Source organism: Rana temporaria, chromosome 3, assembly GCF_905171775.1.
Source record: "Rana temporaria chromosome 3, aRanTem1.1, whole genome shotgun sequence".
In the NCBI taxonomy this organism is placed as follows: Eukaryota; Metazoa; Chordata; class Amphibia; order Anura; family Ranidae; genus Rana; species Rana temporaria.
The window spans coordinates 381786456-381799790 of record NC_053491.1 but is presented as its reverse complement, the minus strand read 5'-3'; the positions used below and the strand labels follow the sequence as shown (position 1 = coordinate 381799790).

Sequence of the window (13335 nt, the reverse complement as noted above, 5' to 3'; positions counted from 1 at the left end):
GCGAGTAACACGGTTAACGAGCGTTTCGCACTACGAGCACTGCATTTTTAAAAATCCTGACTCGGTTTGTCTCGCAAAATAAGCAGGATTTAAGCCAAAGCAGTGTGCAGGTTAAGTGTGCCCTAAGGCCCCTTTCACACTTGCAGACCGTACGTCCGCTTTTTCATCCATCCGTTTGCGGATGAAAAAGGGACATACATTGGTCCATATGAGATCGCGGATGTCAGCGGATGGACATCCGCTGACACCCGATCTCGTCCGCCTCCACAAAGATCCGATTTTGCAGACGGAAGAAAACCCTATTTTTCCTTCCGTCTGCAGATCGGATTGGATGAACACGGGCATACGGTCCGTGTTCATCTGATCCCCCCATAGGGGAGAGCGGAGAAAAGACAGGGCGGTCCCTGCACAGTGTGCGGGGACCGCCCTGTCATCCGCCAGCTCAGTGGGGATCAATGAAGCGATCCCCGCTGAGCATACGGAGGCGGATCATTACTGATCCGCCCCATGTGAAAGGGGCCTTAGGGAGTGATTCTTACTGTAGGGGGACGTGATGTCACTGATCGTCGTTCCCTATTTTAGGGAACAGACGATCAGTGTCACTGCCACACAGAAGAACGGGGAAGGTGTGTTTACACACACATCTCCCCGTTCTTCAGCTCCTGTGACCGATCGCGGGACACCGGCGGCGATCGGGTCCGCGGTCACAGAACTTCGGACCCACGGCTGGGCTTTTAAAGGTGACGTACAGGTACATGCCTGTGCCCAGCCGTGCCATTCTGCCGACGTATATGTGCAGGAGGCGGTCCTTAAGTGGTAAGGAGCGTGCTGGGAAGACAGATGCCCCCCCCCCCCAAAAAAAAAAGCAGCAACCACATCTAAGGACTGGTAAGCTGCATTATATTACATGTATCTGATGCATGGAATAAGAAGTCTAGCGACACCCAGGAAAGTATAAACCAAATGACATTGACACATACCTTCTTTGCATTCAGATCTTGGAGCAGCGGCTCGCTTTGCTTTTTAGACCAGGTAGCTTTATTTTGTTTAGATCCTTTTTGAGTTTTTTTTGGCGTCTCTAAAGAACTTTGTTTCACCTGGCAAAACAAAAATATATAAGTGATCACCATATACACATCTGTGTCCCCCTGCCAGGCACATAAACTTCTGTTAAAGCTGATCTTCAGACACAAAGGGGTTGATTTACTAAAGGCAAATAGACTGTGCACTTTGCAGTTGCTCCAGAGCTTAGTAAATGAGGTAAAGCTTCACTTTCCAAAGACCATATCACATGCAAGAATCACTGCAAGCTTCTGATAAATCTAAAGACTGCTATCAGAGTTGAAAAAAAAACCTCTGAGCCCTGGTTCACATTGATGCAGTGCGAGAAACGCAGCGATCCCTGGGCATTTCCTGCACCGCATAGCAATCGCACTGTGTTCATGTGATTTGCTGCGGGTGTCAATGAAGAGTTAATGACAACCAATATGCAGGTTGCAAAATGTAGTGTTTGCATGAACCGGATCGCATAGGTGTAAACACTCATGCAATCACATTCCAGTTGCGTACAAAAAAAGCTGCCCGCACCTTTCTCACGTGGAGGTGGTGCGATTTGAGCCCTTCAAAATAAATGAGCTCAAATCGCACCGCAAAGAATCGCATGTAATTTGCACAGGAATGCAATGTGATTCCTGTGCGAATCACATGCGGTATGCAGTGTGAAGCAGGACTGAATGTTTGCAGCAGCATATTATTAATATTATTATACAGGATTTATATAGCGCCAACAGTTTGCGCAGCGCTTAGTCAAAGAATGTATGTTGATCAGTTAAAGAAGATCTATCATTACAGCATACAGTAGTTAAACCCGAAACCAAACATTTATTACTTTGCAGCTTACCAATTCATAAATGTGATGGCTGCATTAGTTTCCTTTTTTTTTATACTTTCTTCCTTCTACTTTTATCTGGTGATCCAGCCATAAATTACAGTGAAACCTTGGTTTACGAGTAACGCCGTTAACAAGCATTTTGAAAGATGAGCAATTTAAAAAAAAAAAATCTGACTCTGAGCGTTGTCTCGCAAAACGAGCAGAATTCAAGCTAATGGGGTGTGTAGTACCGCATTTGGCCAGAGGCACGGGTGACACTCGGAATGGTTTGGAAATACTCTGAATCACTCGGAAATACCCCGTTCCCGGGTGTTTTCTGAGCCTTTCCAAGGTCAGCCGAGCTGTCCTAGCGTATTTCCGAAGCTCTCCGGCGCCCCCCACCTCTGGCCACATGCGGTATTGAATGGCATTGAAATCAATGCGGAACAAATTATTTCCATTTCCATTGACTTCTATGGAGAAACTCTCTTTGATATGCGAGTGCTTTGGATTACAAGCATTCTCCTGGAACGGATTATGCTCCTAATCCAAGGTTCCACTGTATGTTGTTTTTTTAAAAACACAAGCTCTCTAGCAGAATGTATCTGGTCTGCGAGTGCACGCAGGTCCGTTGGTCTTTGAGTGCACGCTGGTCTGCGAGTGCACGCAGGTCCGTTATTCTGCGAGTGCACGCTGGTCTGTTGGTCTGTGAGTGCAGTCCGCTGACTCCCATTATCCAATCATGTCCAAAAAATGCTTTTTTAAATATTTTCCTTGCATGTGATTGGGTATTCTGTAAAAAGTGAAGCTTTACCTCATTTACTAAGCTCTAAGGGCAATTGCACTTTGCAAAGTGGACAGTCTATTTGCCTTTAGTGTGTCTATCAGGGCTGCCTTTACATATACATGACCGGCCAATAGATAAAACTTTAACGCAGTGCTGTGTGAGCTTTCAGCTTTATGAATGAGAGAACAGCAGTCTCAGGCTGTGTTATACACGGCGCCAGCCCCAAATTATTAATCCTCATTCATAAATAGAAAAAGCTCAGATAGTGATCCATCGACCAGGCTGTGGATGTGTACACACCACCCTGATAGACATATAAAGAGAAGCAGGTCTGAGTGCTCTCTAAGGGTTTTGAATATATTGGCAGTGCTGCTTTCGCTTTTAAAATAGTAAAAGATCATTTGGAGTTGCAGCTCTGTGCATTGTATCTGCAGCTGCTTGTACAGTACATCTGGAAAGTATTCACAGCGCTTCACTTTTTCCACATTTTGTTATGTTACATATTCCAAAATGGATTAAATTCATGATTTTCCTCAAAATTCTATAAACAATACCCCATAATGACAACGTGAAAGACGTTTGTTTGAAATCTTAGCAAATTTATTAAAAATAAAAAATGAAACAATCCCATGTACATAAGTATTCATAGCCTTTGCTCAATACTCTGTTGAAGCACCTTTGGCACCCAATTACAGCCTCAAGTCTTTTTGAGTATGATACTACAAGCGTGGCACACCTATTTTTGGGCAGTTTCGCCCATTCTTCTTTGCAGGACCCCTCAAGCTCCATCAGGTTGGATGGGCAGCGTCGGTGCACAGCCATTTTCCGATCTCCCAATAGATTTTCAATTGGGTTCAAGTCTGGGCTCTGGCTGTGCCACTCAAGGACATTTACAGAGTTGTCCTGTAGTCACTCCGTTGTTATCTTGGCTGTGTGCTTAGGGTCGTTGTCCTGTTGGAAGATGAACCTTCGCTCCAGACTGGTGTCTATAGCTCTCTGGAGCAGGTTTTCATCAAGGATGTCTCTGTACATTGCTGCATTCATCTTTCCCTCAATCCTGACTAGTCTCCCAGTTCATGCCGCTGAAAAACATCCCTGCAGCATGATGCTGCCACCACCATGCTTCACTGTAGGAATGGTGTTGGCCAGGTGATTAGCCATGCCAGGTTTCCTCCAGACATGACGCTTGCCATTCAGGCCAAAGAGTTTAAACATTGTTTCATCAGACCAGAAAAGTTTGCAGAAAAGATGCACTGTATAGGCCCCAGGCAGATACTTTACACAGAGCTCTAAATGATCTTTTACTATTATGTAGCACTGATTGTTCATATATATTAGTGGCAGATCATGCAGCTTAGAGGAAGGCAAGGGTCTCTTTTCTGGCTGTACCTCCCCCCAAAGGAGCCCCCATGATCGGGGGCTTCAAAAGGGGTACAGACAGCATATATACGTGTTTTTAGGGAATAATGGGGTCACCAATCAGAATGGGACCAAATGTTGTATGCAATTGGTCCCCTGGGGAGTTAAATAAATACAAAAAAAATGTTAGTTGTTCTTTAAAGCCTTGAAATAGATTTTACATGCCATAAAATGCATTCGATTTGGTCGGAAACATTGAAGAACGCATCTACCAGAAACAAGCTTACTTGCTTCTAACGTAGGGCAGGTGATCCCCCTTCAGACTCAATGATGCAGTCATCTTCTCTTCTTTTCCATTGAGTTGTTCCCAAACCTCTGGCCTTTGTGTGAGCAAACTACCTATACATTTTTAAGCCTAGGAGAGTTTGGTTTGTTTTTACTGCTGGTTGTCCTTTTCTAGAGGATCTACATGACAGACAAGCCACCAATTTTTCCATAAAGAGAGGTCAGCAACAGGCTTTCAACTCTATTTTTCACTCCACATCATAAACCCTTATGCCCGATTGGAAATTCCGCCAGCAAAAGTCAGATGTGAGCTTTTGAACGGAATTTCTGACCATGTGTATGCTCCATAGGACTTTTGCTGTCGAAATTTCCGCCAGCAAAAGATTGAGAACTGGATTTTAAAAATTCGATTGTCTGTAGCAATTCCGGCGCGCAAAATTCCGACGCATGTTTGGAAACAATTCGATGCATGCTCAGAAGCACTAAACTTAATTTTCCCGGCTCGTCGTAGTGTTGTACGTCACCGCATTCTTGACGAACGAAAGTTCAGAGAACTTTTGTGTGACCGTGTGTATGCAAGCCAAGCTTGAGCGGAATTCCGTCGGAAAAACCATCCAAGGTTTTTCCAACGGAAAATCCGATCGTGTGTACGGGGCATAAGAGTCTCTGTTACTTTTTTAAATCACCAAATCAAAGACACCAGTCTTTACTCCATCTGGGCCACCAACCTTCAGGCCTCGTACACACGGCCGAGTTTCTCGGCAAAAACTAGCAAGAAGCTTGCTGGGTTTTTTTTTTTGCCGAGGAAACCGGTCGTGTGTACACTTTTCAACGAGGAAACCGCCGAGGATCTCGTCGGGCCAAAAAGAAAGCATGTCTTCTTTTTCCTCGACGGTAATGGGAAAATTTGGCTCGCCGAGATCCTCGGCGGCTTCACAAGGAGCTTGACGAGCAAAACGATGTGTTTCGTGTGTACGACGTGTGTACGAGACTTCACTGTCTTAAGGAGCCATGCTGGCTGAAACATCCTCAGTATTCAGCACATTTCCATGTGTGTTGGACGTCTGGTCCCCCATTGTGGTTCCTTCCCCCAGCCCCTACATCACTACTGTGTCCTAACATAGGAAGAAACCACAGTGTGCAGAGCGGGGCCAGGTATCTTACACTCCCAAAAGTGTCAAATGATGAAGATTTTTCAGCCAGTGTAGATCATGGAAACAGCAAAGATTAAGTATTACCCTTTTTCCTATAGGGATGCTTTGATTTAGGTATTTAAAAAAACAGTTATTTTAAAGGAACACTAAAGGTTCGTTTTTTATTAGATCAATTGATTGCTGTAAGCTAGAGCATTTAAATATCAATTACCTCGTTTTTCCGTTTGACCTGCAAAATACAGTAATCCAGGTTTGAAAATGCCATTTCCTGTCTCTCCTCTTCTTGCTTTCCACCAGCATCTGAGCCGTTTTGCATGGTGGAAAGCAGAATGTGCTCACCCCCTCCCTATGACTACAGCCCTGCGTGAAGATGCTCTCTTATCCCTCACAGGCATGGAGGCTAAGCCTAATGGGAACTGTAGTTCCCATTAGGCCGTGATGTAGCAAGAATGAATGCGCACCGCAAACCAGGAAATCAGTGAGAATAACGATTCAGGAGTGCTGGATGTGAATAAAACAGCTCGATTTCAACAGGTATCAAACTAGTTATAATGCAAAACATTACTTTTTACTTTATCAGCTACTGTCAGACTTTAATTTAAGAGGAAAATATTTTTGTCTTTACAACCCCTTTAATGCTCATATTGCCTTCTTGTATTTAAAGCCTCCATCATCAGCAAAAATGATTTCATATATTGCACTTCAGAGAGCGTGTTGGAAAGAGTTATATACATACTGAACAAAAGTTTTACGTGCTACCATGTACTTGAGCTGCAATCCAGGTTCTAGGTATAGAGTTGTGGCATGATTTTTATAACGTCACCCATTATCTCTTTAATGGTTAATGATTTCCTTGCTCTTCGGAAGCATAAAGTAGCAATATGTAAACACCCGGGGTTTCATAATGTAATATTTGCACTAAACTTTTTAAAATTGCTTTGTAACAACATTAAGAAAAGGAGTTTCATTTTATACTTGATTTGTTTGCAAAGGTATTAATAAGCTGCAATAATAATGCAATCTATAACAATTACATTTAAACATATATTTGTTCCCCACCTGCCATGTATTATCCTCCTTACCCGGCTAGCAAGCATTAAAATAAAAAATACAATTAGATTCCATGCATGCCTGGATTAAACAATGTAACAGTCTTAATAGAAGTTAAAACAAATATTACAGTACTTTACACAAAACAGCAAAAGCACCCGTTGTTCTTTCATAGGAGGTATAAATGAAGATCAATGAACAGAACCACGGGAAGACATTTTAATTTCTCTGCTTTCTAAAAGAGATTTGACATCCTCCTTTCTGATATCATTTTGATTTTACAGCTCCTTCTTGAAGAAGAATTCAGATAATTCAAGACATAGGAATGACAACACTTCACTTCATTTGGCCAAGTGGAGATTATTCATTTATGCTCTGAGCACTGTGCTGTTTGTAATTTTCATAACATTATATTATGTGACCAGCAGGTGGGGCTCTTGCAACGGTTTATTTGCTATTGGGTCCATTCATGCATTTGATTTATAGGTATAATTTTCAAAAGTACATGTCATTGCATAATAGTGGCCCTTGAGGGCCTGTTTTATGATAGTTTACTAGCTTCAATATTTCAGTCACAGTCACAAACCTGGAACAAGCATGCAGCAAATGAGAGTAATCCCGCGTACACACGACTGTTTTTCGGTTTCTTAACCACTTAAGCCCCGGACCAATACGCTGTCTAAAGACCAGAGGTGTTTTTACAATTTGGCAATGCGCTGCTTTAACTGGTAATTGCGCGGTCATGCAATGTTGTACCGAAACGAAACTTGCGTCCTTTTCTTCCCACAAATAGAGCTTTATTTTGATGGTATTTGATCGCCTCTGCGATTTTTATTTTTTGCGATATAAACGCAAAAAGACCGTAAATTTTGAAAAAAAATGATTTTTCTTATAACAAAAAGTAAAAAAAATCGAATAAACTAAATTTTAGTCAAACATTTAGGCCAAAATGTATTCAGCCACATGTCTTTAGTAAAAAAAATCGCAATAAGCGTATATTTATTGGTTTTCGCAAAAGTTATAGCGTCTACAAACTAGGGTACATTTTCTGGAATTTACACAGCTTTTATTTTATGACTGCCTATCTCATTTCTTGAGGTGCTAAAATGGCAGGGCAGTACAAAACCCCCCCAAATGACCCCATTTTGGAAAGTAGACACCCCAAGGAAACTGCTGAGAGGCATGTTGAGTCCATTGAATATTTAATTTTTTTGTCCCAAGTGATTGAATAATGACGAAAAAAAAAAAAAAAAAAAAATGTTTACAAAAAGTTGTCACTAAATGATATATTTCTCACACATGCCATGGTTATATGTGGAATTGCACCCCAAAATACATTCTGCTGCTTCTCCTGAGTACGGGGATACCACATGTCTGGGACTTTTTGGGAGCCTAGCCGCATACGGGGCCCCAAAACCCAAGCACCGCCTTCAGCATTTCTAAGGGCACAAATTTTTGATTTCACTCCTCACTACCTATCAAGGTTTCGAAGGCCATAAAATGCCAAAATAGCAAAAAAAAAACAAATGACCCCATTTTGGAAAGTAGACACCCTAAGCTATTTGCTGAGAGGCATGTCGAGTCCATGGAATATTTTATATTTTGACACAAGTTGCGGGAATATGACAAACTGATTTTTTTTTGCACAAAGTTGTCACTAAATGATATATTGCTCACACATGCCATAGTTATATGTGGAATTGCACCCCAAAATACATTCTGCTGCTTCTCCCGAGTACGGGGATACCACATATGTGGGACTTTTTGTGAGCCTAGCCGCATACGGGGCCCCGAAAACAAAGCACCGCCTTCAAGATTTCTAAGGGCATACATTTTTGATTTCACTCCTCACTACCTATCACTACCTATCACAGTTTTGAAGGCCATAAAATGCCAAGATGTCACACAACCCCCCCAAATGACCCCATTTTGGAAAGAAGACACCCCAAGCTATTTGCTGAGAGGCATGTTGAGTCCATGGAATATTTAATTTTATGGCCCCAAGTGATTGAATAATGACCAAAAAAAAAAAAAAAAAAATTTTTTACAAAACGTTGTCACTAAATGATATATTTCTCACATATGCCATGGGCATATGTGGAATTGCACCCCAAAATACATTCTGCTGCTTCTCCTGAGTACGGGGATACCACATGTGTGGGACTTTTTGGGAGCCTAGCCGCGTACGGGACCCCGAAAACCAATCACCGCCTTCAGGATTTCTAAGGGCATAAATTTTTGATTTCACTCCTCACTACCTATCACAGTTTCGAAGGCAATAAAATGCCAAAACAGCACAAAACCCCCCCAAATGACCCCATTTTGGAAAGTAGACACCCCAAGCTATTTGCTGAGAGGCATGTTGAGTCCATGGAATATTTAATTTTTTTGCCCCAAGTCACTGAATAATGACCAAAAAAAAAAAAATACAAAACGTTGTCACTAAATGATATATTTCTCACACATGCCACGGTTATATGTGGAATTGCACCCCAAAATACATTCTGCTGCTTCTCCTGAGTACGGGGATACCACATGTGTGGGACTTTTTGGGAGCCTAGCCGCGTACGGGACCCCGAAAACCAATCACCGCCTTCAGGATTTCTAAGGGCATAAATTTTTGATTTCACTCCTCACTACCTATCACAGTTTCGAAGGCAATAAAATGCCAAAACAGCACAAAACCCCCCCAAATGACCCCATTTTGGAAAGTAGACACCCCAAGCTATTTGCTGAGAGGCATGTTGAGTCCATGGAATATTTTTTTTTTTTGCCCCAAGTCACTGAATAATGACCAAAAAAAAAAAAATACAAAACGTTGTCACTAAATGATATATTTCTCACACATGCCACGGTTATATGTGGAATTGCACCCCAAAATACATTCTGCTGCTTCTCCTGAGTACGGGGATACCACATGTGTGGGACTTTTTGGGAGCCTAGCCGCGTACGGGGCCCCGAAAACCAAGCACTGCCTTCAAGATTTGTGTGAGTGAAATCAAAAATTTATGTCCTTAGAAATCTTGAAGGCGGTGCTTGGTTTTCGGGGTCTCATACGCGGCTAGGCTCCCAAAAAGTCCCACACATGTGGTATCCCCGTACTCAGGAGAAGTAGCAGAATGTATTTTGGGGTGCAATTCCACATATAACCATGGCATGTGTGAGAAATATATCATTTAGTGACAATGTTTTGTACATTTTTTTATTTTAATTTTTTTTGGTCATGATTCAATCACTTGGGGCAAAAAAATTAAATATTCCATGGACTCAACATGCCTCTCAGCAAATAGCTTGGGGTGTCTACTTTCCAAAATGGGGTCATTTGGGGTTTTTTTGTGCTATTTTGGCATTTTATGGCCTTCGAAACTGTGATAGGTAGTGAGGAGTGAAATCAAAAATTTGCGCCCTTAGAAATGCTGAAGGCGGTGCTTGGTTTTCGGGGTCCCGTACGCAGCTAGGCTCCCAAAAAGTCCCAAACATGTGGTATCCCCGTACTCAGGAGACGCAGCAGAATGTATTTTAGGGTGCAACTCCACATATAACCATGGCATGTGTGAGCAATATATCATTTAGTGACACATTTTTCTTTTTTTTTTTCTCATTATTCAATCACTTTGGACAAAAAAAAAAAAAATCAATGGACTCAACATGCCTCTCAGCAGTTTCCTTGGGGTGTCTTCTTTCCAAAATGGGGTCATTTGGGTTTTTTTTGTGCTATTTTGGCATTTTATGGCCTTCGAAACTGTGATAGGTAGTGAGGAGTGAAATCAAAAATTTACACCCTTAGAAAGCCTGAAGGCGGTGATTGGTTTTTGGGGTCCCGTACGCGGCTAGGCTCCCAAAAAGTCTCACACATGTGGTATCCCCGTACTCAGGAGAAGCAGCAGAATGCATTTTGGGGTGTAATTCCACATATGCCCATGGCATGTTTGAGCAATATATCATTTAGTGACAACTTTGCGCAAAAAAAAATATATATATATATATATACATTTATATTTCCCGCAACTTGGGTCAAAATCTAAAATATTCCATGGACTTAAGATGCCTCTCAGCAAATAGCTTGGGGTGTCTACTTTCCAAAATGGGGTCATTTGGGGGGGTTTTCAATTGTCCTGGCATTTTATGCACAACAATTAGAAGCTTATGTCACACATCACCCACTCTTCTAACCACTTGAAGAAAAAGCCCTTTCTGACACTGTTTGTTTACATAAAAACATATTATTTTTTTGCAAGAAAGTAAAGTTGAACCCCCAAACATTATATATTTTTTTAAAGCAAAGGCCCTACAGATTAAAATGGTAGGTGTTGCAAAAAACAATTTCCACACAGTATTTGCGCAGCGTTTTTTCAAACGCATTTTTTGGGGAAAAAATACACTTTTTTTTATTTTAAAGCACTAAAACACACTATATTGCCCAAATTATTGATGAAATAAAAATTATGATCTTAGGCCGAGTACATGGATACCAAACACGACATACTTTAAAATTGCGCACAAACGCGCAGTGGCGACAAACTACATACATTTTTAAAAGCCTTTAAAAGCCTTTACAGGTTACCACATTAGATTTACAGAGTAGGTCTACTGCTAAAATGACTGCCCTCGATCTGCCCTTCGCGGTGATACCTCACATGCATGGTGCAATTGCTGTTTACATATGACTCCAGACCGACGCTTGCGTTCGTCTTTGCGCAAGAGCAGGGGGGGACAGGGATGCTTTTTTTTATTTTTTTATTTTTTTATATATTTATTTCGCTTTTTTTATTTTATTTGTTAACTGTTCCTTCCATTTATTTATTTTTTTACCATTTTTATTGTTATCTCAGGGAATGTAAATATCCCTTATGATAGCAATAGTTAGTGACAGGTACTCTTTTTTTTTTTTAAATGGGGTCTATTAGACCCTAGATCTTTCCTCTGCCCTCAAAGCATCTGACCACACCAAGATCGGTGTGATAAAATGCTTTCCCATATTCTCAATGGCGCCGTTTATATCTGGGGGGGGGGGACATTCCCTCCCACTGAATGTAAAAGCAGTCTAGAGGCTAATTAGCCGCTAGGACTGCTTTTACATGAAAGCCGACCGCTGGCTGAAAAGAATGATACCAAGATGATGCCTAAACCCGGAGGCATCATTCTGGTATAACCATTCAAAGTCCTGCAACATACCAGTACGTTGATGGTTCTTGTTGGACATGTATTGTAATCTTTTTTTTTTTCATGCAGTCTGTTGGCTGAACAAAAAAAAGATTGATCGGTGGGTATGCCCACCATTAGAATACCTCCCTTCATCCACCCACTTCTAATGATGGGCATACATGCACCATTTATATATGCCGAAGCATGGGGGCATCCTCCCGCAAAAAAGTTATGCCGCGTACGGTCGGACTTTTCTATGCCGCGTACACACGGTCGGACTTTTCTATGCCGTGTACACATGGTCAGACTTTTCCACAGGAAAGCCTCCGTAGGAATGTCAACCGTATGTACGCGGCATTAGGAGCAAAATCGCTCCTCCGCCCCTAATGCCCCCATGCTCCGGCATATATGCTCTTTTTTGAACTGTAGTGGTGAAATCACCTCCTACAGCATTGGAGTCGGGGCTTTATATATCGTGGGAGCAAACGCTGTTGCTGTCACGCTAAATAAATCCGCACTGCAACTGAATGGCGTACCTGCTAAGCAAATGATGGTTAACATTAAAACAAAGTAACATTCCAGTATAACAGTAAGATCATACCATACCTGCAAAGCAAATACCTATAAAAAAACATAGTAAAAAATAAAACATTTTTTAACGCAACCTGTGCCTAAAATATATATATATGCCAAAGCATGGGGGCATCCTCCCGCAAAAAAGTTATGCCGCGTACGGTCGGACTTTTCTATGCCGCGTACACACGGTCGGACTTTTCTATGCCGTGTACACATGGTCAGACTTTTCCACGGGAAAGCCTCCGTAGGAATGTCAACCGTATGTACGCGGCATTAGGAGCAAAATCGCTCCTCCGCCCCTGCTGCCCGCATGCTTCGGCATATATGCTCTTTTTTTTAACTGTGGTGGTGAAATCACCTCCTACAGCACTGGAGTCGCGGCTTTATATATCGTGGGAGCAAACGCTGTTGCTGTCAAGATAAATAAGTCCGCGCAACAGCTGAATGGCGTACCTGAAAACAGTAAAATAAATTACATACCTGAAAAGCAAGCATGAAAAAACATAACAACAATAAAACTTTGCAGAATAGAATACAGTAAAAAAGAGCAGAACAATAGAGAGAGAATAGAGAGGGAGAGAACAATAAAACGACAACTATTTTTGGTTTTTTTATTTTATATTTTTTTGTGTGTTTTTATTTTTTACTTTTTTTTTTTTTTTTTTTAACACTTTTTTTTGTAACTGTGAACTGTAACTTCAACTTTTCGGTTCCAGGTTTGGGTCTCTCAAAATGCGATGGCATCTTGGGAGACCCTGTGTGAGTGTGCCTAGCCTGTGAAATGTTTCACCCTACACTAATAATTAACGTGTGTGTGGAAGCGTTCAAAACATTCACCAATACAAAGACCAGGATTGCCAGGACATTTGGGACAAAAATAACGGGTGTCACGCCTAAATCCGCGCTTGGTACAGACACGACATTTTCTTTGGGGGGCTCGTTGGGTAGGGGTACTCGGGAGGACATAAGAAAAATGCCTCTCATGCAGTCGGCTTACTGCATTTGGTAGGAGATGGTGAGGTACAATACCGCCTGGATACAGGAGTTCTGTGATGATATCCCTCTGGAATTGAAGGAAGGATTCATTCCGTCCTGAAGCTCTGTATACG

The 13335-nt window shown here is 41.8% G+C and overlaps 1 protein-coding gene across 2 annotated transcripts in view; it reads right to left on the bottom strand.

Moving 5' to 3' along the window:
• The window catches only part of AGBL3 (AGBL carboxypeptidase 3), a 229155-nt gene that overhangs the window by 26698 nt on the left and 189122 nt on the right, over positions 1–13335 (bottom strand). For both annotated transcript variants that reach the window (XM_040345660.1, XM_040345661.1), the window contains exon 15: positions 981–1097. In XM_040345660.1, the coding sequence (XP_040201594.1) occupies positions 981–1097 (117 nt within the window). The remainder of the gene's footprint in view (positions 1–980; positions 1098–13335) is intronic.